Source organism: Salmo salar, chromosome 02, assembly GCF_965601325.2.
Source record: "Salmo salar chromosome 02, fSalSal1, whole genome shotgun sequence".
Classification (NCBI taxonomy): Eukaryota; Metazoa; Chordata; class Actinopteri; order Salmoniformes; family Salmonidae; genus Salmo; species Salmo salar.
This window is the reverse complement of record NC_138292.1, coordinates 51,698,577-51,724,283: the sequence shown is the minus strand read 5'-3', so window position 1 is coordinate 51,724,283 and position 25,707 is coordinate 51,698,577. Positions and strand designations below refer to the sequence as shown.

General features: G+C 40.7%; 2 protein-coding genes across 2 annotated transcripts in view; one reads left to right on the top strand and one right to left on the bottom strand.

Moving 5' to 3' along the window:
- LOC106585283 (uncharacterized) overlaps window positions 1-10,530 on the bottom strand; it is a 39,011-nt gene extending 28,481 nt beyond the window's left edge. Inside the window, exons 1-3 of the mRNA XM_014171344.3 lie at window positions 9,550-10,530; window positions 3,046-3,210; window positions 1,095-1,213 (exon numbers count right to left, since the gene is read on the bottom strand). Coding sequence (XP_014026819.2) covers window positions 1,095-1,213; window positions 3,046-3,210; window positions 9,550-10,038 — 773 coding nt within the window. The 5' untranslated portion in view covers window positions 10,039-10,530. The remainder of the gene's footprint in view (window positions 1-1,094; window positions 1,214-3,045; window positions 3,211-9,549) is intronic.
- Window positions 10,531-20,443: 9,913 nt separating this feature from the next.
- Window positions 20,444-24,511, top strand: rrp36 (ribosomal RNA processing 36). Its single transcript, XM_014171374.3, has 8 exons — window positions 20,444-20,567; window positions 21,205-21,643; window positions 21,992-22,124; window positions 22,384-22,450; window positions 22,756-22,860; window positions 23,055-23,132; window positions 23,228-23,345; window positions 23,789-24,511. Exons 1-8 carry the CDS (start codon window positions 20,565-20,567, stop codon window positions 23,923-23,925), a joined length of 1,080 nt encoding a protein of 359 aa, XP_014026849.2. The 5' UTR covers window positions 20,444-20,564; the 3' UTR covers window positions 23,926-24,511.
- The last annotated feature ends 1,196 nt before the right edge of the window (window positions 24,512-25,707 follow it).

Genomic DNA, 25,707 nt, shown 5'->3' with positions numbered 1-25,707 from the left:
CCGGCGCGTCACCCTTCGGATAGTGACCTCAACGCACGAACAAAACGGAGCTATATGGATATAACTATGGATTATTTCGAACCAAAACAACATTTGTTGTTGAAGTAGAAGTCCTGGGAGTGCATTCTGACGAAGAACAGCAAAGGTAATCCAATTTTTCTTATAGTAAATCTGAGTTTGGTGAGGGCCAAACTTGGTGGGTGTCAAATTAGCTAGCCATGATGGCCGGGCTATGTACTCAGAATATTGCAAAATGTGCTTTCACCGAAAAGCTATTTTAAAATCTGACACCGTGATTGCATAAAGGAGTTCTGTATCTATAATTCTTAAAATAATTGTTGTGTTTTTTGTCAATGTTTATCGTGAGTAATTTAGTAAATTCACCGGAAGTTTGCGGTGGGTATGCTAGTTCTGAACATCACATGCTAATGTAAAAAGCTGGTTTTTGATATAAATATGAACTTGATTTAACAAAACATGCATGTATTGTATAATATAATGTCCTAGGAGTGTCATCTGATGAAGATCATCAAAGGTTAGTGCTGCATTTAGCTGTGGTTTTGGTTTTTGTGACATATATGCTTGCTTTGAAAATGGCTGTGTGATTATTTTTGGGAGGGTACTCTCCTGACATAATCTAATGTTTTGCTTTCGCTATAAAGCCTTTTTGAAATCGGACAGTGTAGTTAGATAAAAGAGAGTCTTGTCTTTAAAATGGTGTAAAATAGTCATATGTTTGAGAAATTGAAGTTATAGCATTTTTTAGGTATTTGTATTTCGCGCCACGCAATACCATTAGATATTGGTGAGGCGTTCCGCTAGCGGAACGTCTGTCCCTAACATTAAGGTAAGTAAAGTAAGCATTTCACTGTAAGGTCTACACCTGTTGTATTCGGCGCATGTGACAAATAAAATTTGATTTGATTTAGCCATAGAGAAATAAAAAAACTATAATAAAGCACAAGTGGCCATGATTTATCATGAGCATATCACAGCTTAGGGGTCTCGAGTGCCTTCCTGTTATTGCTTTATTGTTTAATTAAAGTAAGATGTTATTGATACATCTTGCTTAAACAGTCAAAAATGGGACTTACGTTTGGTTAACGGTGTTCTCTCTAGAAGGGATTTTGTTGCCTAATATCTGTTGCAGTCTCTTCCTCTTCTCTCCCTTGTGGTCGGTCTCCACGTCAAGCGTCTCGTACTGATGTCCATCCTATAGAGGTCATTAAAAAGGAAGAATCTGTGAACCAGTATACTCAATGCATGGTTCTGACACTTGAGGGCATGTATGTGGATACAGTACAGTATTGTAGGAAGTAAGTAAATGTAGTCAATGTGTAGTAAAGGCCACATGACATGATAACGTTTCTTTATCCTCTCTAGGGTATGTGGGACAAAATCGTCCCACCTACTCAACAGCCAGTGGAATCCCGTGGCGCGATATTCAAATACCTTAGAAATGCTATTACTTCAATTTTTCAAACATATGACTATTTTACACCATTTTAAAGACAAGATTCTCGTTAATCTAACCACACTGTCCGATTTCAAAAAGGCTTTACAACGAAAGCAAAACATTAGATTATGTCAGGAGAGTACCCAGCCAGAAATAATCAGACACCCATTTTTCAAGCTAGCGTATAATGTCACATAAACCCAAACCACAGCTAAATGCAGCACTAACCTTTGATGATCTTCATCAGATGACACTCCTAGGACATTATGTTATACAATACATGCATGTTTTGTTCAATCAAGTTCATATTTATATCAAAAACCAGCTTTTTACATTAGCATGTGACGTTCAGAACTAGCATACCCACCGCAAACTTCCGGTGAATTTACTAAATTACACACGATAAACGTTCACAAAAAAACATAACAATTATTTTAAGAATTATAGATACAGAACTCCTTTATGAAATCGCTATGTCCGATTTTAAAATAGCTTTTCGGCAAAAGCACATTTTGCAATATTCTGAGTAGATAGCTCGCCATCACGGGCTAGCTATTTTGACACCCACCAAGTTTGGCCCTCACCAAACTCAGATTTACTATAAGAAAAATTGGATTACCTTTGCTGTTCTTCGTCAGAATGCACTCCCAGGACTTCTACTTCAATAACAAATGTTGGTTTGGTTCAAAATAATCCATAATTATGTTCAAATATCCTCTGTTTTGTTCGTGCGTTCAAGACACTATCCGAAGGGTGACGAAGGGTGATGCGCACGACGCGTTTTGTGACAAAAAATGTCTAAATATTCCATTAGCGTACTTCGAAGCATGTCAACCGCTGTTTAAAATCAATTTTTATGCGATTTTTCTCGTAAAAAAGCGATAATATTCCGACCGGGAAACCCTGTTTTCGTTCAAAGACGAAAAAATAAAAACATGGTGTCGGCTCGTGCACGCGCCGCGCCCCCAGTCTCACTGTTCTCTGATCGACCACTATCCAAATGCGCTACTGTTTTTCAGCCAGGGGCTCCAAAGTCATCATTCAACGTTTTGCCGCCTTCTGAGAGCCTATGGGAGCCGTAGGAAGTGTCACGTTACAGCAGAGATCCTCAGTTTTCAATAAAGAGAGTGTAGAAGGCCAAGAAATGGTCAGAGAGGGCACTTCCTGTAAGGAATCTTCTCAGGTTTTTGCCTGCCATATGAGTTCTGTTATACTCACAGACACCATTCAAACAGTTTTAGAAACTTTAGGGTGTTTTCTATCCAAATCAAACAATTATATGCATATTCTAGTTTCTGGGCAGTAGTAATAACCAGATTAAATCGGGTACGTTTTTTTTATCCGGCCGTGCAAATACTGCCCCCTACCCTTGAGAGGTTAACCATTCCATGGTGCACATTTTTGTTTGAGCCCAGCACTAACACACCTGATTCAACTAATGAATGGCTAACTTATCAGTTGAGTCAGGTGTGTTAGTGCTGGGCTAGAACAACATATTTTTTTATGGATTGAGAAACACTGAATTATGAGCTTTACCACATCATGGACCTTTGTGCACTACACATCAATTCATTAATTGAAGCACAAACCTGTTTTACGTCCAGACTTCTCGTCATCTGTATGAGGGAATTCTCAATGTCCTTTAGGTCTCGCTGTTGGGTCGGCGATGCGTCCTCTGGGTCCTGCAAAGGACATCCAAGGACACTACAGCCATACTTCAGATCCCGAAGCTTCCTCTTGAACCAAGAGTCCACCTGTATAGAAACACGATTGAGTAATAACAAGTCTTTAAAATCAAGTTGATACGAAATTAGTTCAAGGGATGTTTCTGTAGCAGATATGCTCTTACAATAAAGTATCTATCCATGATGGCATGAATACATTTGATGAGTATATGCATACTAATTCTTTGCCTTTAGTGAGGAGATTATTGTTTATAAATACAAAAAATATACTGAAAAGAGTATATAAAAATATACTGAACCACTGATTTAGGTGTTTGGCTAACTACACAGTTTGGAACCTGGGATTAAACATCTGTAAGAGAGCAAGCAAAAATGAGTAAATGTACTATTATTGATAGTCATTTGTTACAAAGTAAACTGCAATATAATCATGAAACATATTATTGATAGTCAAAACAGAACAAGCCTGCAATATATCATGAAATACATTCCTTTACATTTCCCAATATAATTTACACAGACATGTCAAATTGCAAGCATTGCAGGTGCACTGAGAGACAGTTGCAAGCCTGTGGTACTCATAATTCTTGTGTTTCACAAATAAATGAAAAAGAAGTGATGAATTAAAAAGACAACTCTAGCTCCCATTCCTTACATTTCTCATTGGACAGTTAGTTCAATTTTACGACGGTCTGTAAACAAGATGAATTGGTCCCATGTGGGTAATATATATATATATATATATATATATATATATATATATATATATATATATATATATATATATATATATATACATACATACATACATACATACACAGTTGAAGTCTGAAGTTTACACACTTAGGTTGAAGTCATTAAAGCTTGTTTTTAAACCACTCCACAAACTATAGTTTTGGCAAGTCGGTTAGGACATCTACTTTGTGCATGACAAGTCATTTTTCCAACAATTGTTTACAGACAGATTATTTCACTTATAATTCACTGTATCACAATTCCAGTGAGTCAGAAGTTTACATGCTCGAAGTTGACTGTGCCTTTAAACAGCTTGGAAAATTCCAGAAAATTATGTTATGGCTTTAGAAGCTTCTGATGAAATACATCCACAGGTACACCTCAAATTGACCCAAATGATGTCAATTAGCCTACCTTCAAACTCAGTGCCTCTTTGCTTGACATCATGGGAAAATCAAAAGAAATCAGCCAAGACCTCAGAAAAAAAATTGTAGACCTCCACAAATCTGGTTCATCCTTGGGAGCAATTTCCAAATGCCTGAAGGTACCACGTTCATCTGTACAAACAATAGTACGCAAGTATAAACACCATGGGACCATGCAGCCATCATTCCGATCAGGAAGGAGACGCGTTCTGTCTCCTAAAGATTAATGTACTTTGGTGCGAAAAGTGCAAATCAATTCCAGAACAACAATAAACGACCCAGTGAAGATGCTGGAGGAAACAGGTACAAAAGTATCTATATCCACAGTAAAATGAGTCCTATATCGACATAACCTCAAAGGTTGCTCAGCAAGGAAGAAGTCACTGCTCCAAAACCGCCATAAAAAAAGCCTGAATACGGTTTGCAACTGCACATGGGGACAAAGATCGTACTTTTTGGAGAAATGTCCTCTGGTCTGATGAAACAAAAATAGAACTGTTTGGCCGTAATGACCGTCGTTATGTTTGGAGGAAAAAGGGGGAGGCTTGCAAGCCCGAAGAACACCATCCCAACCGTGAAGCACGGGGGTGGCAGCATCATGTTGTGGGGCTGCTTTGCTGCAGGAGGGACTGGTGCACTTCACAAAATAGATGGCATCATGAGGTAGGAAAATTATGTGGATATATTGAAGCGAACATCTCAAGACATCAGTCAGGAAGTTAAAGCTTAGTCGCAAATGGGTCTTCCAAATGGACAATGACCCCAAGCATACTTCCAAAGTTGTGGCAAAATGGCTTAAGGACAACAAAGTCAAGGTATTGGAGTGGCCATCACAAAGCCCTGACCTCAGTCCTATAGAACATTTGTTGGCAGAACTGAAAAAGTGTGTGTGAGCAAGGAGGCCTACAAACCGTGACTCAGTTACACCAGATTTGTCAGGAGGAACGGGCCAAAATTCACCCAAATTATTGTGGGAAGCTTGTGGCTACCCAAAACGTTTGACCCAAGTTAAACAATTTAAAGGCAATGTTACCAACTAACTGAGTGTACGTAAACTTCTGACCCACTTGGAATGTGAAACAAAAGCTGGAAATAAATAATTCTCTCTACTATTATTCTGACATTTCACATTCTTAAAATTAAGTGGTGATTCTATCTGACCTAAGACAGGTAATTTTTACGAGGATTAAATGTCAGTAATTATGAAAAGCTGAGTTTAAATGTATTTGGCTAAAGTGTATGTAAACGTCCGACTTCAACTGTATGTGTGTGTATATATATATATATTTGAAAAGTTTGGGGTCACTTAGAAATGTCCTTGTTTTTGAAAGAAAAGCAAATTTTTCGTCCATTAAAATAACATCAAATTGATCAGAAATGCAGCTTCATTAAATAGTACCCGCAAAACAACAGTCTCAACGTCAACAGTGAAGAGGCGACTCCGGGATGCTGGCCTTCTAGTTGCAAAGAAAAAGCCACATCTCAGACTGGCCAATAAAAAGAAAAGATTAAGATGGGCAAAAGAACACACTGGACAGAGGAACTCTGCCTAGAAAGCCAGCATCCCGGAGTCGCCTTTTCACTGTTGAAGTTGAGACTGGTGTTTTGCGGATACTATTTAATGAAGCTGCCAGTTGAGGACTTGTGAGGCATCTGTTTCTCAAACTAGACACTATAATGTGCTTGTCCTCTTGCTCACTCCTTTTTCAATTCTGGTTAGAGCCAGTTTGCGCTGTTCTGTGAAGGAAATAGTACACAGCGTTGTACCAGATCTTCAGTTTCTTGGCAATTTCTCGCATGGAATAGCCATCATTTCTCAGAACAAGAATAGACTGACGAGTTTCAGAAGAAAGTTATTTGTTTCTGGCCATTTTGAGCCTGTAATCGAACCCAGAAATGCTGATGCTCCAGATACTCAACTAGTCTAAAGAAGGACAGTTTTATTTCTTCTTTAAATCAGCACAACAGTTTTCAGCTGTGCTAACATTATTGCAAAAGGGTTTTCTAATGATCAATTAGCATTTTAAAACGATAACAAAACGTGCCATTGGAACACAGGAGTGATGGTTGCTGATAATGGGCCTCTGTAAAAAATCTTACGTTTCCAGCTACAATAGTCATTTACAACATTAACAATGTCTACACTGTATTTCTGATCAATTTGATGTTATTTTAATGAACAACATTTTTACTTTTCTTTCAAAAACAAGGACATTCCTAAGTGACCCCAAACTTTTGAATGGTGGTGTATATATACTGAACAAAAATATAAACACAACATCTAAGGTGTTGGTCCCATGTTTCATGAGCCGAAATAAAATCTCAGAAATGCTGTGCCAGTCCTCTACAGCTGTCACCTCATCTTTCAGCATGATAATGCACGGTGCCATGTCGCAAGGATCTGTACACAATTCCTGGAAGCTGAAAACGTCCCAGTTCTTTCATGGACTGCATACTCACCAGACATGTCACCCATTGAGCATGTGTGGGATGCTCTGGATCAACGAGTAAGACAGCGTGTTCCAGCTCCCGCCAATATCCAGCGACTTTGCACAGCCATTAAAGAGGAGTGGGACAACATTCCACAGGCCACAATCAACAGCCTGATCGACTCTATGTGAAGGAGATGTGTCGTGCTGCATGAGGCAAATGGTGGTCACACCATATACTGACTGGTTTTCTGATCCACGCACCTACCATTTTTCATATTCCCAGTGATATGAAATCCATAGATTAGGGCCAAACAAATGTATTTACATTTCCTTATATGAACTGTATCTCAGTAAAATCTTAGAAATAGTAGCATGTTGCGTTTATATTTTTGTTCAGTGTATATTTGAACCACCTGTGTGTAATGCATTACAAAGGATTTCTTTATGGTCATTTAAGCATTTGCAATACATTGGCTGTCACAGGGATTCATGAGTTGTAGTGTAATGTATTAGGAATGTAGCTGTTATTCATTTATAAGTGCTGTTAAAAGTACCCATGATGTGTTATGAATGGTTATTGCAAGTGCTTTACTGCACTATGAGCATGGTCATGCATTATACACATGGTTATCAGTATTTGTAACATAAAAATGTGAAAATATATATTTTTTGCCATAGCTGTGAAATCACTACAGGTGATACATTAATTTCAAAAATTCATTTACTTCTGCTACTTTGCAATTAATCATTTTCTGAGAGCTGCAGAGCATTACTCCATCTCCATCTTTGCGATTTTCATAACCTTAACCTTAAGCTTGTGGAACCTTTTCCCTGTCTGTCTCCGTTCTCTCTTTGTCATGCCAAAGCATTCTGTACTGATGACCTCATGCAAAACGTTGAATGATGCATATTATCTTTCCAAGACCTCTTACATCATCACTGTATGTAGCTAAATCATGGAGCAACCTGCTGCTGGTTCCCTACAGTCTCCACAATAATCTGAAACTTGTTAGGCCTGCCTGCTATTCATCTTAGAAAGACGTTTGTTTTCCTGAAACGTAATGTACTCTATTTTCTGCAGTGAAATACAAACTTTGGTAACAGTTTACTTCAAGCTTGCCGTTATAACGCAGTATGATGCGTTGATAAGCTTGTATATGAGCTTTTATAATGTATCTCTGTAAGCCCTGTTGCACAGGCTTCATGTAAGAACTGTTGCACAGGTTTCACCATGTTGCAAGATTTCCATGTGCCTTGGTTCCAGGCTTCCAGGCCTAATGCACAGGTAGGCTACAAAAGACCACAAAACTGAATGCACATACCCTGTAGTATTTGGATAGCTTGCCTGGCTATAAACAACATGTCCATTTAGTCTTGGGTACTTGAAAAGTTGAAGAGATGTAGACATTGTCATGAGAAACTGATCTCCAGAGCTATACTCAAGCCTGGTGGAAAAATGGAACTTGTGTACTAATCACAGCGATGAAATAACGCAGGCTTTGTGTGACTCAGCCAGCCCACCTACACAGGGCCGAGATGAAGAACGAAGAGAGCCAAAGCCATGATCTCATCTCAAAATAATTGCTCCTCTTTTCGCTGTCGGGGCGTTCCTCTTCCCCTCCCACTGTCCTTTTGCTCGTTGCATGCTCAGCATTGAAAACTGTAACCATGGGACTGTTGTCTGTATAAATATCTAACTTAATTTTCCGGTTTACTTCAAATGTATATCATGCTTCTGAGTGCATAAACTATGCATCTTAACATGGTATGTGATAATAAGTACACCATCTTCCTCATCTGTAAGCTTATTTTGGCATGCTCATGCCACTGGAGTGGAACTTATGGAACGTGTGGAGTTATATTTTAAAATAGTTGTTCAATGTCGCCATTAAATACAATCAGGATCCCCTTAAATTCCGAAAGGCACTCGCAAATATTGAAATAACCCGTTTGCCAGCTGTGGATCTGGAGAAACACTTAGATCACAGGTACAACTTCAGTTTGGCATCATTATATCCACCAACGCAATGTGCCTGATTGCTATTTTCATCACGCAACCCCTTCAATTATGGAATTGGGAGTCGTTTATTCTGTGGAAATAACCAGTTCATCCGAAACGTGGCCTTTTGCCTAGCTTAATGAAAGCCTGCTGATGATCTCATTGCTCGAGAGTACAGTGTGGATAATGCAACACTGAGGTAATAGTGCACACATTGTGTGTGTGTGTGTGTGTGTGTGTGTGTGTGTGTGTGTGTGTGGAGGTTTCATGCTGGAACAATGCACGTTATGGTGGTGTTTATACCATGTTGCTTTTGGTAACAGCTGAAAAAAAGTATATTGTGTTGCAGGGTGGAAGGCATCCAACGGAAAGATTCTGATGTTGTTACTTAGCTTAGTCAGTAACGCAAATCCAGTAATTATTAGTATGTGAAAAAACACTTACGTAATGAGCGCATTAAATAGTATGTGAAATGAGGGAGAAAAACAAAACATTACTTACACTGGGTTTTGTGGTTATGGATTTAATTCCCAATCCTCCTATTGCCTTTTTGCTCTGGACTTACTTTCTTTAAAGTAAACAAGTCAATTAATTTGCTTTCAGAAAGCGTGAGAATGGTTAACACTGGTCACATTGACCAACAGAAACAAAACAAATATCCATAACACTGGTTGAGACATCCACCATTTCTATTTCAAAGTCAATTGATTTGAACCAAGTGATTTGAAATGTACATTAGTTGGTGCTGGCTTGTAGCCTATCCCAACTCAATAACATGTGAGACACCATGAATAAAACAACTGTAATCCAAGGTTACCTTAGACTGAGAGTTGGACCTCTTATCCAAGTCGTCCTCTACCATCAAGGATGGCGGTTTTGGGTGAACACTGTTGTAGTTGCTTCGGATGGTCTCCGACGTGGATCTAACTGAGGTGTCCAGGTCAGAGTCACACAAGGACACGTCGGGGACTGTCTCGACGTTCCGGCAAATAGCAATCTTCCTGATGGACCTAGAGGATGCAGTGGGGGACACAGAATTCCTGTCCTCCTCCACTCTCTCATCCTGATGTCCCTCTGGTGTTGAAGCATAGACCTGGGTGGCCACTTGTGGGAGTTCCGAGTTCCCAGGCCACCCCTGGGACTGGCCCATGTAAAGGGACATTTGGTCGTGTAGCTCCAACTTGTTCGGAGCAGCAGACTTTGGCAGATAGACGTCCACGAACTCCTGACATTTGGCTTCGGAGGGGACAGACAGCCTGGTCCCAATGGTAAAGGGTTGGATTTTTCTGACGACACCCTCAGACATGGTTTTTGATAGCTGTGCAGTTTAGTCTAGATGGGCATACTGTGACAAGAATCACAAAACAATTCAGATATCTCACCTCATCTACTGCAATGTCCAGGATCAGGAGTTCAGAATGAGAGGAAAAACAAGACGAATCCTCGAATAAACAACACTCTTTTCCCCCAAAAAATTGTCAACTAGCAAAACTCACTCAAAAAGCCACCCGCCTCCTTGCACCTCATGGAGAGGAAGACAAGTACAGGACACACAATAGAACGTCCCCTCCTGTCTGTTTCGAAGTTATCAACTGAGCTACAGCGCCTGTGTCATGTCAGGGGAAAGCAATATGTGAAGGCGACGAGGGAGGAGTGCCTCTTCTGAGCAACCACCAAGCCAATACTGAGAGAGAGACAGAAAGAGAGAGAGAAATCTGAGTGAATAGAGAGAGCAAGAGAGAGAACTGAGTGAAAAGGGAAAGTGTCTGGCTTGCTGCCTGGGTGCTCTCTTAGAAAAAAAGAAAAAATAGGAAGGGAAAGAGAGGGGGGAAGTTTCATTAAAGAGGAGTGAGGTCACCACTTTCTGTCAAGGGCTGGGCAGAGTCAGAGTGACTGAGGGTTGTAAACTGGAGCTGTAAAAACTTCCTCCCCAAACAAAAAGCTCCATGCTCAGATATGAGTAGAGTAACAGAGGGGTAAATGCTCTCTTGCGCTCTCATTCTGGTCTCGCCTGCTCACAGCTGGACAATGAGGTAACGCTTTTAACAAGAACAACAAACATGAAGCACCTCTAGAGCTCACGTCTGCAGTCTGCTCTCTCTTTTTCTCCCGCTCTCTCTTTATCTCTCTCCATAACTGGTCAAATTGTCAAATGTTTGCTCCACAAAGACTAAAGGTGAGGTTATTTGCTTGTTCTCAAACATGCCTCAAGAATCAATTGTCTTTTGTAATAATTGTCACACTTTTTCATAACAATCCCTATGAGTTTGTTTTGAGGAGTAACAAAATCCAATGCAATTTTCCACTTATTTTTCTAATTCCACATTCACAGTCCAAACATTTACAGACACGCATAGGAAACACATTGTGCTTACTCAGGCCTCAGGCTTCCACTTGATTTGAACCAGGTGTCCTATCTATGGGTCAAACTACATCAGGCTACTGTAACATCCTCTGTACTTCTTTGGCAATCACGTACAGGTATTTTCCATGTTATAAGCCATAGGCTTACACTGTATGTGGACTGGGACTTATACAATGTTATTTGTTCTTATAGGAACAGGAGAAAAAACCTGTTTTTGTTTCATGAAGATGGATTGGTTTTTTTTTAGAAAGAAGATTATTTTTGTTTTCTCAAATAGTTCACTGTGTAATCCTATACTCTGGTGGAACTGTGTTCACATATTTGGCTTGTACAAGATGTAGGGAAATTCCCTCGTTGATTTATGAACGCGACACAATTACACCATGCTAACTTGCTCACTCTCACAAATGAACACTCTTCTCATGTTTGTATTTTACCCTTACACCCCATGCCCCCTTTCTCTCGAGGCTCAACTGAAGTCAATTGACTTTGGGTCAACACCATGAGGACCAAAAATACTTAAGGCATGAAACAGCCCTGTCCATTTACTGTTCCAAGAACCAACCGTCTTATGTACTGTAGCTACATGACCTTAAATTCCTATGGCTATAGCTCATCCCCTTACAATGGCAGCTCTTGTTTTGCTGATAGCAAGAACAAAGAGTTCAGTCATATACTCCTGCGCTTTCAACACTTATACCAACATGGGTTACTAGACATTTTCATTTTGCCATGATGCTAATGAAACATTAAACATTCCAGAATTAATTTCAATATGCAGTATCTAAATATAAATCTGACCATCTTGATCCTACCATAAAACAAACTATGGGGCGGTTTCGCGGACACAGATTAAGCCTAATCCTAGACAAATTTTCACTTTTAAACTGGACAACTTTATATTACATTTCTCAGACATGGTTTAAAATAGACTTAGACTTGCCCTAGACTAGATTTAAAAAGTCCGATTTCCAGAAGAACGATTATAATTAATCTAGATCTAAGTGAAAGATTAAATGAAACCTGGCCAAAAAATGTATTACCTGGACTATTTCAATGATGATCAAAGAGCACCACCAAAGCCAGACAGAAGGGCGATTATAGACAGGAGCAACCCACTGAATGATTTTGATTAAATCAATTTTCGTGATTGTTTCCGTATATACAAAGAAAATGCAGCTGACATTGAGGTTTTTGGCATCTGGAACCTTCCATTGTGAAACAGGAGATTTGTGTGGTGCAAGTGAACAGACAGTTTGCAGAATAGTCCACAAAGTCTACAATGCAAACTGAAAGACAATTACATGAAGTTCCATTATGCTGTTACCCAAGCCAACTACAAGGTAGAGTTATATGAATATGGGAACTTCCCTGAAGTCATTAGCTGTATAGATGGAAGTCATATTCCCATCTACAGCAGATGCTGAGAAGTACAGGAATCTTAGAAACGGTCCACAATGACCAGGATCGTGGTGTTACCCTGTGAGGGAGGAGATCTGTGAGAAAATCTATCGACAGGTGAGACCATGGCCGTTGTGGAACGGGTAAGGGGTGTAACTTACCTCTGGGCAGGTGCCTAGGAGCCTTACACTGGGCGCACACCAAGCAGGAGGAAACATAAACCGTCACATCCTTGGCCAAGGTGGACCACCAGTACTTCCCACTCAAACAGCGCACTGTCCGACCGATACCTGGATGACCAGAGGAGGGTGACGTATGAGCCCAATAGATCAGCCGGTCACGGGCAGCAGACGGAACGTACAGACGCCCAGCGGGACACTGGAGGGGAGGGGCTCTGCACCTAACGCCTGCTCAATGTCCACGGCCAGCTCCCATACTTCCGGCGCCACCAGGCAGGAGGCCGGGAGTATGGGGGTGGGATTCATGGGCCGCTCCTCTGTGTCATACAGCAGGGACAGTGTGTCTGCCTTGACATTCTGGGAACCTGGTCTGTAGGAAAGGGTGAAAACAAAAACGGGTAAAAAACATGGCCCACCTTGCCTGGCGAGGATTCAGTCTCCTCGCTGCCCAGATGTACTCCAGATTGCGGTGGTCAGTCCAGATGAGAAAAGGGTGTTTAGCCCCCTCAAGCCAATGTCTCCACGCCTTCAAAGCCTTGACGACAGCCAACAGTTCCCGGTCCCCCACGTCATAGTTTCGCTCCGCCGGGCTGAGCTTCCTCGAGAAGAAGGCACAGGGGCGGAGCTTCAGTGGCGTACCCGAGCGCTGAGAGAGCACGGCTCCTATCCCAGCCTTGGACGCGTCCACCTCCACTGTGAATGCCAAAGAGGGATCCGGATGGGCCAGCACGGGAGCCGAGGTAAACAGGGCCCTTAGGTGAACAAAACCCTGTCCGCCTCAGCCGACCACTGCAACCGAACCGGACCCCCCTTCAGCAGTGAGGTAATGGGAGCCGCTACCTGACCAAAACCCCGGATAAACCTCCGGTAGTAATTGGCAAACCCTAGAAAACGCTGCACCTCCTTTACCATGGTGGGAGTCGGCCAATTACGCACGGCTGAAATGCGGTCACTCTCCATCTCCACCCCTGAGGTGGAAATGCGGTATCCTAGGAAGGAGATGGACTGCTGGAAGAACAGGCGCAGGAGAGCAGAAATGGGTAACACCCAGAGCACTTTCATGAGGCAAAAGAAACTGCACCCAGAACAACAAAATACGGGTTGAAATAACCCATCGCAAACCCATCTGAAGTGCACATACACTTTATAACAAACAATTCCACACACAGACATGGGGGAACAGAGGGTTATATACACGTCAAGTAATGAGGGAATGTAAACCAGGTGTGCGGGAAAACAAGACAAAACAAATGGAAAATGAAAGGTGGATCGGCGATGGCTAGAAGACTGGTGACGTCGACCGCCGAACGCCGCCCGAACAAGGAGAGGAACCGACTTCGGCGGAAGTTGTGACAATTTAAAAAACGTGTTTTTTTTATTTAACTGAATTGTCTCAGCGGAGGGAGGGAGAGAGTGTGAGTCGAAGTGGAGTGTTGTATAAAAATGTAGCTGTAGTGCTGATCATTGTATCTGAATGTACTAAAACTGTATTCAAGGTCCTCGATTAGATAAATGTACAGCACTAGATTTTATGTAAGATGTCCTTGAGTGTCATGAAAGGCAACTGCCAAATAAAATGTAACATTATTATTGTCAAGATATATCCCTTTTGTTTTCCCACCCGCTCCCTATTGCTTGCTAAGAATTCTATCTGATGGTGTATGCATGTTTAGACCAGTGATTGACTTGGACTGAAATAGGTGCTATATAGCTATATAAATAAATACTGGCGTCAGGGTTAGTAAAGGTTTATGTGCATGGTTTGGAAGTCAATAAATATTACATTTTTTAAACTGAACTCAGACCTCTTTCTGACCAGTTTCAACTGAAATTGTTCAACATGAACTAGCTAGCAAATTTGTTGCTAGCTTGGTTAGCTCATTGCTAGCTGGCTTGATCAAACAGGGCTGGCAATGAAATTGTGTCTAGCTAGCAAAATTGTACAACCAGCATTTTGTCTAATTTGTGAAATCCCGATGTAATGCAAACAATATGACAGAAGCAGCTTCAATTTGACTGGCTGTTGCATGCTAATTTAATTGTGTTTTAGTTGCTTTATGTAACAGCAAAGTTGATTGAAATGATGTCACTTGCAACTGCAACTAAATTTGTTGTAGTCAAGTCACTAAACCTCGAGTCCGAGTCGAGTCACAAGTTCCTATGGGTAAGTCCAAGTCAGAGAGAGACGACAAATTCAAAGAAAGTCTACTTTCTATAGGCCTACTCAAGGGGAGAGAGAGCTAGACTGTTGTTTTACTACTAAATGCAATACTATTGTTTGTAATGTCACAAAGCTGTTTGTGTTTCTTAAAAAGGCAAAGCTAAATATTAGGCTTGTGACTGGTGGTTACGGGGAAGCAAAAGAGTGAAAAGTGTAGCCTATGACCGGAGTAAGAGCCTGAGGGAAGCCTGCCTGCCCACAATCATCGCTTGCGCTCCTGCAGCTCACCAGCTGATGTTGGCTGTGTGTGCCGGATGTGGCACGTCCTTCCCGCAGCTAGAGAACAGAACCCTCGCTGCTCTGCGCACCCAGAGCTGCTCATATTCTGCTTATCAGATCAGCCTATCCAGTGCAAGTGCAAATACAAGTCACGAGAAGGCAAGTCCAAGTCAGCAATGGTCGAGAAGGCGAGTCCAAATCCAAGTCAACAATGGTCGAGTCCAAGTCGAGTCACAAGTCATGATAATTTGGACTTGTGTCGGACTCAAGTCCGAGTCCTGGACTCGAGTACTGTAACATTAACATCGTGTCACCACAGCCTTAAGACTAATAAACTTAGACCTGTGCTAAATATGTTTTGTCTCCCAAAAAAGCTTGTCCATTTCATGTAACGTCCATAATGTCTCTCATTTGCTTCATTTCTCTAGCGTGACAATATTTAGAAGCTTGCCTTTTTATTAAGTATACACTCCCCCCAGGGATGACACAAAGACCAAAAGTTTCATTTATATATTGTTTCTCCATTCTGAGACATTAAAGTTGTGATTTTGCATGCAAATGTAATGTCCATAACATTGGAATCCCCCAACTATTTGTACTTATTTTGACATTGACCTCAAAATCAATTATAAATCAATGCTTACATATAATGAAATTAATCAACTAAATCAAAAAACAAAATAACTTTCAGAGGACAGAGGAATCGGCCGTAGAGACTTCTCCCTCCAGCAGAACACTGTGGTTGTGAAATATCTAACCTTGCCATCACACTAGCCTCAGTTCCACTTCCATACTCCACAGACAACCACACTGACGTTTCACTTCACAAAAATACTGTAGCTACAGTGTATTCGGAAAATATTCAGACCCCTTGACATTTTGTTACGTTATAGCCTTATTTTAAAATGGATTGCATTAATTTTTTTCCTCATCAATCTACACACAATATGAAAACAGAAATGTTAGCAAATATTTTGGGGGGGAAATGTTAGTACATTTATTACAAATAAAAACAGAAATACCTTATTTACATAAGTATTCACACCCTTTAGCTACAAGACTTAAAATTGAACTCTGGTGCATCCTGTTTCCATTAATCATCCTTGAGATGTTGCTACAATTTGATTGGAGTTCACCTGTGGTATATTCAATAGATTGGACATGATTTGGAAAGGCACACACCTGTCTATATAAGGTCCCACAGTTGACAGTGTATGTCAGAGCAAAAACTAAGCTATGAGGTTGAAGGAATTGTCCGTAAAGCTCCGAGACAGGATTGTGTCGAGGCACAGATCTGAGGAAGGGTACCAAAACAATTTTGCAGCATTGACGGTCCCCAAGAAAACAGTGACCTCCATCATTCTTAAATGGAAGAAGTTTGGAAACACCAAGACTTTTCCTAGAGCTAGCCACCCAGAAAAACTAAGCAATTGGGGGAGAAGGGCATTGGTCAAGAAGGTGACCAAGAACCCGATGGTCACTCTGATAGAGCTCCAGTGTTCCTCTGTGGAGATGGGAGAACCTTCCAGAAGGACAACCATCTCTGCAGCACTCCACCAATCAGGCCTTTATGGTAGAGTGGCCAAATGGAAGCCACTCCTCAGTGAAGGGCACGACAGCCCGCTTGGAGTTTGCCAAAGGGCACTTAAAGGACTCTCAGACCATGAGAAACAAGATTCTCTGGTCTGATGAAACCAAGATCGAACTCATTTGCCTGAATGCCAAGCGTCACGTCTGGAGGAAACCTGGCACCATCCTTACGGTGAAGAACGGTGGTGGCAGCATCATGCTGTGGGGATGTTTTTCAGTGGCAGGGACTGGAAGACTAGTCAGGATTGAGGGAAAGATGAACAGAGCAAAGTATAGAGAGATCCTTGATGAAAACCTGCTCCAGAGTGATCAGGACCTCAGACTGGCACAAAGGTTAACCTTCCAATACGACAACGACCTGAAGCACACAGCCAAGACAATGCAGGAGTGACTTCGGGACAAGTCTCTGAATGTCCTTGAGTGGCCCAGACTTGAACCTGATCGAAAATCTCTGGAGAGACCTGAAAATAGCTGTGCAGCGACGCTCCCCATCCAACCGGACAGAGCTTGAGAAGATCTGCAGAGAAAAATGGGAGAAACTCCCCAAATACAGATGTGCCAAGCTTGTAGCATCATACCCAAGAAGACTGAAGGCTGTAATCGCTGCCAAAGGTGCTTCAACAAAGTACTGAGTAAAGGGTCTGAATATTTATGTAAATGTGACATTTCATTTATTTTTATTAATGCCCAAGCTTTTGTGGTACAGGTGGCATTCACCTCTGCACCGCAGGATCATTCTGGTGGTCTCTTGAGCATTGGTGTTCCTGTAAGCACACGCAAAGCAATGCCCACTTGTGGTGCCACTGGATAGCGAAAAACAAGTAAGTTAACCTTTATTTATTGTAATTTAAATTTGTTTGTAGTAGTTAAGTGTTGAATTAGATTAAATAGGTACCTCAATCGTTATTTCAAATAATTTCGGTGACTTTACAGCAATTGCTAGCTAGGTAGCTAGCTAAGTAAATTTAGCTAGCTAGAAGGCTCAGCTAAATAAAAATCCCCCTAGAAACAGCCACATCTCATAGTCACATCATGAGATGGAGTTCCCCCATCTCCCCATTTAGATTATTTCTGGCGCAGCACAGAAATGCCTTTATCCAGATGGTGTTTCCTAACAGACCTACTAACTTTCTTTGTTGTTACTGCATGTTGGTTAAACCTTAAAAGTATCTCCAGCAGTCAAGAACCATTTGTCCACCAGCTCAGGGACAAGCTCCTGATCTTTGTGTCTGGTACCTGTCACAGGCTACACTATTCACAGCCCTGTGTAATGTTCAATATAATTACATTTCTGGACTTTTTCAAACTTAATGTATTTGTATTGTTTTAAAAATGTAAAAATAAAAGGAAACGCTTTAAACATGTCTTTAATGTGTATTTGTTTTAGCTGTTACTGAATTCCCTAAGAGTTAATACATTTGTGTTTACATCATTAAGCCTTTATGTATGTGTTATGAATGACCAAAGGTGTCTGACTTTATAGTAAGTACAGCGTCATATGATACAAGGAATTTATGTATGTGTTTATAAATTACCAAAGGGGTCTGACTTTAAAGTAAGTACAGTCTTTATCGTCTTTATGAATGACTGAAAGTGTCTCACTTCAAACTAAGTATAACAGGACAGAAAATAAAGTGTCAATAAATAGGTAATTCATGTACTGCTGATTTTTGAAGGACAGCTACAGAAAGGTGCCATAATTATGTCTAAACCCTACCCATTTCCACAATTTATTTTATTAAAATGTGATTTTAAACCTAACCCTAACTAATGAAGGCCAAGTTTGATTCGCATTTGGGCATAAGTGTCTGGGAACGAGATTAGGTGTAATGTGACTAACATGACTACACTTCAAAGCATGGACCATCCTACAGCACAACGTGTCACATGTTTATATCATATTGACATAACCCACTTATGTCACCTTTGATCAGGGGCGGAAATCCCGGGGGGGATGGGGGGGACACGACCCCCCCATCCTGGGAAAAATATGATTTGTCCCCCCCAATATATCACTGAAACATAACTATGTCATTTAAATAATATTAATAATACGCAATGAAAGCAATTGTGCTGATTATAGACACTTAATAGCGCGTTTTTAAGTTTCCAAAGATTGCGACCCCCCCACCCTTTGCCTCACAATGGTTTGATCCACTGCCAGTTCCTTAGCTTGCTAGGTAACAGAGAGGTCGTATCTACTGTAAGTTAGTGCTTCAAAGTCCCTGTGATAAGGTTAGCGATAAACTGAAATCCAAACTGAACAGAACTACACTCTCTTCTACCATTGTCTTAAATATATTTAATGGTCTCGTTGCAAAAGCTAAATTGTCGCAAGGGAACTTGTATTTATTTATTTATTTTATTTCACCTTTATTTAACCCGGGTAGCAAAGATTATAGCAAACACCACTGAAACTGAATTGATGCTCGATAGCTTTGCAAATTCAGCTATTGTTGGAAGCCAGCCAATATGAAACAAACTATTAAAATTACAAAAGGTTGCAGCATATGTTGTGTAAATGGTGAACTCATACAGCTGTCAACTCTTGTCATTTTAATCCGTTTCACATTTGCTAGCTACCTTTTAGATCGAAGCCCAAATAGAATGATAGAAGATGATAGAAGCCCATCTCCTACTGTAAATAACCTACACACTGTGTGTGTAGCCAGCCAGCCAGGTAGAAAAATGGCAGAAAAATAAAAGACGGACATCAGAGTATTTTTCAATACACCAAAACGCATAGTAAGAACCCTAGTAGCCTAATATCTCAAAGACTAGTTGATAAAATGTTCATAAGAAAGAAATGAAATTCTAATGGAAATGTTTCACAATGATGTCATTAGGCAGAGCAGGCAACATATGGCACACAGACAGCAGAGTTGGTGACAGATATGCAGGGACAGACTGGCAGAGACAGGGAGTCTCAGGTAAGTTTGTTGAGTCTTTGTTTGGCAACATTATGAAAGGTTCTCAATCTTTTTGACTTGTAAAATAGGAACATAATTGGAAAATGCCATGGATACCCCCACTCTCAACTTAAACTGGTGACTGAAGTAAGATTTGTTAAAGGCAATGGTATTGCTGTTGTGATTAGTTGTGTAGTTTTGGGTACCGGTAGTTAGGAGTACGGCAAACACCTTATTTCTTTGGTTCCTCAATATACATTTACCATATTACAATGTAGGCTATGTGTTACAGCACTACTTTTGGTGTCCCCCTCAGGAATTGCTCGAGAACATTTCATGTAATTGTCCCCTCCAAAGTTGATATCAGATTTTCGCCCCTGCATTTGATATTGGTGATTATGTCACACAGTTATGCCACATTTATGAAGCCTGTATAATGCATGACATACGGTTATAGATGATTTGTAACACATTCATGTAGTGTTTATGAAGGCATTATGAAGCCTTTATAAGCTGAACATCACTTAAAGCGGGACCGTTTTTTTTTTTTCACTCTGCAAGTAAGCCTACCTACCAATGAGAATGACAAAGTTTGAGCAGTGTTGTCCAATTTTTATCAAGAATAAAGCTCTGAAGTGCATCGGGGGATGAGCAACACGTTCTTGTTAGGACAGACAGAGAAAGGTGCCTTGAATTAGAAAATGTCAGCATTGTAACAAGGTCAAATTTAAGGTAACACACATACATCTTTGGGCCCGCGTCTGCCTGTATCTCAATAACGTTACCTATTCAACAGTGGCCCCCGTTGGTCGATTAAATATTGCACGGGAATCAGTCAGACTCAGAGTAGCTAGCTAGCTAACAGTACACAACTAAAACCCACGTGGATAACATCTTTGGCTGGTTGCTATTATAGTTCGTTTCTAAGTAAGGATCGTCGTTCATATAATGGTAAGTCGTTAAAGTACCTACTTAATAACTCTTTCGCCAAAAACAATACCGTGTTATATCCGCCGTTGTTGTTGGTTTGGCTTTTTATTGCAAGCTAGCCACTATAGCTAACTAGTAACATTAGCCATGCAAGACAAGGCCTCTCTGAAGCCTGGTACTCGAGCTGTGTTCTATTCGGGGGGGAGAGTGAACGCCGGGGACTTGCGTTGAGAGACATTATTTCTGCATGTCACAAAATAAAAGCTACAGTATGCATGTAGGCGTAACAGCAATAGTTGGCTACCATGCTTACCGTTCCACCAAGGAGTGGCTTTCCAATGTAGCGCACGGCAATTCGTTTTTAGGGGTTTTATGTAACCTTTCTCGGCATAGGCAGGTGAGCCAATCAATCACATTTATTTCTAAAGCCACCGTTTCTAAGGACTCTACATACGCTTGCTGTTTCTGGTACCTGTGTCTACGTGTTGCTAGAACGTACAGCCTCATAGCACCGTCTTAAGTGTAGAGGTGTTTCACCCTTTGTTGTTATTGTTTAAAATCGACTGTCTCAAAGTAGGCGAACTAAATCTATTTCAGGCCACATACACGTTGTAAGCGAGTGAGCTAAGGCTTACAACTCCTATGTTTCATTTCACAGTCCACAATGTCCTCCGGGCACCAGAAACCAACGATGAAGCGAAAGCAACATCAAGAAGTGGCTGCCACTGTGTCTAGGTTGGATAACAAGTCAAAAAAGACCAAACGTCTGTCAAATAAAGCCCATGACAGTTGTGGTGAAGACTCTGAACTGGAACAAAACTTTGCCTTACTCAGTAAAAAGAGCTCCTCAGGTATGAGGGAGGAAGAGTCTGGACGAGAGGAAGAGGAGTCCAGTTTGAGTGGTGGAGAAGCTCTTGAGGATGACGGTGAAGAGGAGGCTAATGATGAAGATGATGCAGAGGTTGAAAATGCAGAGAGTGATGGTGTTGACCAGACAGGTTTGGGTAGTGACTCTGAGGATGTCGATGATGACCCAGAACAACCGGAATCGGTAAACAGCAGTGGTGAAATACAAACAGAAGATGACATTAAAAAAGGTAAATCGTAATAGTTTCATTCACTGCAGTTGAACCCCCAGGAACAAATGTTAGGTCATTTTTATTTTATTTAACCGTTATTTAACTAGACAAGTCAGGTAAGAACTAATTATTATTTATAATGACGGCCTAAAAGGTCTATAGGATAGTTTGGTGTGATCTCCATCTCATTTATGAAGAACAAATCCTAATTCCATACTGAACTATAACTATACCATTTCTAACCAAATAGAAATTGTATACATAATAAATGTATACATAATAAGGTTATAAAATATTCTCGACTAGTGAAATGTCATGTATTCTAAGCGAGCCAGTGAATCCTTCATTTTTCTTTGACTTTTACAGAGCTTTCAACAATGTCTTTTGAGGACATTATGAAGCTTCAAAACAAGGTGGGGACAAAGGTCTATAATGAAATAGCCTACGGAACAACCAAGGCAAAACAAACTCCCAGGAAGAAACGTCTCAACAAGAATAGGTAATGTCCAATTGTCTGTTCACCTTCATGCATTAGAATAAGGACATTCCAGTAGCTGAGTTGGAGCATGGATGGCACTCTAAGTATGTGTTATGGGTTTTTAATTCCTTTGTGAACCTCATTGTATGTGTTTTTATTCAGTATCTATGTGTTGAGTGTAAGTAATTATGGAGAAAATCTGTTATTTCATTACTGTGGGGATGGTGTGTGTATTTAAACTACTAACAATCCTTTCTCAAACATTGTTTTTCTTTTTAAGGCCCATGGAGATATCAGCCAAGAGGCCCGCCCCTTTTCTCAGACAAGTAGTTCCTGTCAAGAAATCAGTAAGGCACTTCTGAAGTGTTTTGTGGATTGACATCATCTCCAAAAATGTTGCTTTTGACCTCTCAAACCATCTTGTTGCATGCTGTCTTTTATTTATTTAACTAGGCAAGTCAGTTAAGAACAAATTCATATTTACAATGACGGCATACAGTGGGTTAACTGCCTTGTTCAGGGGCAGAACGACAGATTTTTACCTTGTCAGCTCAGGGATTCAATCCAGCAACCTTTCGGTTAGTAGCCTAACGCTCTAACCACTAGGCTACCTGCCGCCCCAGGTGTAATTGTCACTTTTTTTCCCCCACAGGTGTCAAGAGATCCTCGATTTGACGATCTGTCTGGTGAATACAAACCGGAGATCTTTGAGAAAACATACAGATTCATCAACGGCATCAAACAGCGCGAGAGAGATGTGTGAAAACGATCAATTCTAATCAGTCCATATTTGTCTAGTCCATATCAGTCCGTTTTTCATTTTAGACAACATACATTTTAAATAGGACTTGTTCTGCATTATCTCTTGTACAACATAGTCCTGCTTGTCCTCAGATTTTTTACATTTGACTATCACTGAATTTAATTGTGTTCATTCTTTGTGGTGTATAGGTAGTGCAGAAGAAGCTCAAGCAACCAATAAAGAGCAACCAGAAGAAGGAGAAACTTCAGTTCCTGTTGAAAAGAATGGTGAGTTAACTGCTGAACACACACACCCATGCAAAGTAGTTTTAGAATGAGGGCTGCTTTTCTATATAATTCACCCGATTCCTTCTCATATTCAGGAGAACCAGGAGCGGGCCCGGAAGAGCCGGGAACAGCAGCGTGAGAAGGAGCTAGAGTTCAAGAGGAAGCAGAGAGAGATGGCGGGCCAGGGACTGAAGCCTTTCTTCCTCAAGAAATGTAAGTTGGGATGTAAAGCATGACATTCTATTCTATTTCTTCTACTCTGAAGTCTATTCATCTCTATAGGAATTATTTTTGTTCTACTCTGAAGTCTATTTATTCTTCTCTATAGACCTTATTTTTCTATGTTGTAAAGCGCTTAACTTCAGATTTGATACAGTTCTACAATCCAGGCAACAACAATGCAATATTGTTGAACACCTCTCTGAATTTGCCACTACACTATAATACAATGCTGTACCCAGTTTGGTTGGGTGGGGGATCTCTTATGTTTTTTTTTCACATTGTAAATCAGACATATTACAATGGAATAAGAGACTGTATCGCTGTCCAAATGTCATCTTCATTGACCACAAGACTCTGGTTGTAGAAAAGCCATTACGGTGAAAGCGCAGCTAGGACACTCAAAGTCTTACTCTGCTCTCTTAACCCTCTCACAGCTGACAAGAAGAAGCTGGACCTGGCGGAGAAGTACAGCGAACTGAAGAAGAGCGGCAAGCTGGAAAACTTCCTCAGCAAGAAGAGGAAGAGGAATGCTGGCAAAGACCGCAAGAAGCTGCCTTTCCAGCAGAAGTGACTGTCCTGATTGGGACATTTTGGCCTCAGAAACTGGCCCAGGAACAGTCTTGCTCTTTTGTTTGCCCTTATGGTGGGACATTTTGGCCTCCAAAGCTGTCCCAGCAACAGTTAACACTGCTTTGTTTTTACTAAGGCCAATCTACCAAGGGGCCACTCTTCTATCTTGAGATTCATATGAGTAACTTGAACTGGTCTGAATCCCATTAACAATGTATGATTTATGTGAGAGTCTAAGATGCTTGCATGCATCTTAAGTTTGGACTGAGCCAGTAAGGTGAGGAGAGGGCTGAAAGAGACTGAAGCCAAGCGAATGTGGCCCTATCATGGCCATGGAGGTGTCCCAGGGGAGAGGACTTAATCACAACTACGGTATATTATCTAGTACTTCATATCGTCCTCCCGTATTCGCTCTCCGGCGAGGAATTTCTGAAAGCACACTATTGATTTTGTATGTTTTTAATGAGGATTTCCAATGCAATCACGTATGGTTTGTATGTATCATGTTATTTCATTGGAACATGCAGAAGGGTTATTTTTGTATTAAATATATACGTCATTGAGTCTCAACCCTCTCCTCAACCAAACCTAGCATCTATGTTGTGATCATTCATTGACAAACTTGGTTTGATGGCACTTAAGTGCACTCACATTGTCAAATCAATGTTTTCACCAATGATGAGTCCCAGCTGATCCATTTTGTGTGTAGTTCAAGACTGTATCCTGACTAGAAACTGTTTTTGTTTATTGAATGGGTTTACTTGCAAGAAAATGGGTTAGATGGGTCAGTGAATGGGTTTACTTGCAAGAAAATGGGTTAGATGGGTCATAAACATCTTTCAAATATATTTTGGGTACTCAATCACTAAGCTCAGCCATGTACTTCTCCCCTATACACATTTGACATTCCATTAGGTACATGGAGCTGTTTTTTGTTTCCACAGCCCCTCAGTGCTGTCCTATACTACTCGTGATTGATTGATCTGTTGTTAAGACTTCTCTAACCCTTGTGCATGTTGTTTTGATGTCAAAGGGTGGATTTAGAAATGTGAAAGGCACAAAAACCAATACGTTAATGTAAGGTGGGGCGGTTTAAAAAACTAAAACAAAGGTGCATTGTGTTAAATTGACTGCTGTGTAGGTATGTGGTCAATTATGATATGCAAAACTCTTATTTAATAATTTAGTACTTGTAGTTTATGTAACTCTGTTTCCCTATGACAGTGTAGAAGTAGTAACATGACCTGTCAGTAGAGGGCAAGGTATAGGCCTATTCAAAGCACTGAAAATCTGTTATCTGGATCAGATTGACCCAATCCTTTTCTGAAAAACTCTCCTTCGGAACGATTGATCTGATCCTGGATTGCAAAATAGTGGATGACAGAATCTGGATCATTCTTTGACAGATTAAACATTTTTAAAAACTGGGCCCTGGCAGGTCTCTTCCACCCTCAAGTGCTTTCTGACTTCTTCACAGACTGAACCGATTGGACCATTGGCAAATGATTTTGAAATGAGGAGAACATGAGGTGAGTCTGCAGAATGACTCCCTATTGTTGGGATTGCCACTGCTCTAGGACACTGGAGTTCAAATACTATTTGAAATATCAAATAGTAAGGCTGTTCTTGATTGAGCTTGCCTGTTTTAATGGAACCAGTGATCCCAAAAGTACAAACTCCAGGCAGGCTAAAGCCAACTCTGAAATAATTTGAAAGCTTTCGAATTGTGTTAGTGAGTGAATCTGTCCCATGGTTATGAGATTAAGTAAAAATATTCCAGTAT

What these genes read in the sequence shown, in the direction of transcription:
- rrp36 (XM_014171374.3), top strand. An exon ending in AAACGTCTCAACAAGAATAG is followed by an intron (nt 22,125 to 22,383) that starts GTAATGTCCAAT and finishes TTTCTTTTTAAG; the next exon opens with GCCCATGGAGATATCAGCCA. An exon ending in AGTTCCTGTTGAAAAGAATG is followed by an intron (nt 23,133 to 23,227) that starts GTGAGTTAACTG and finishes TCTCATATTCAG; the next exon opens with GAGAACCAGGAGCGGGCCCG.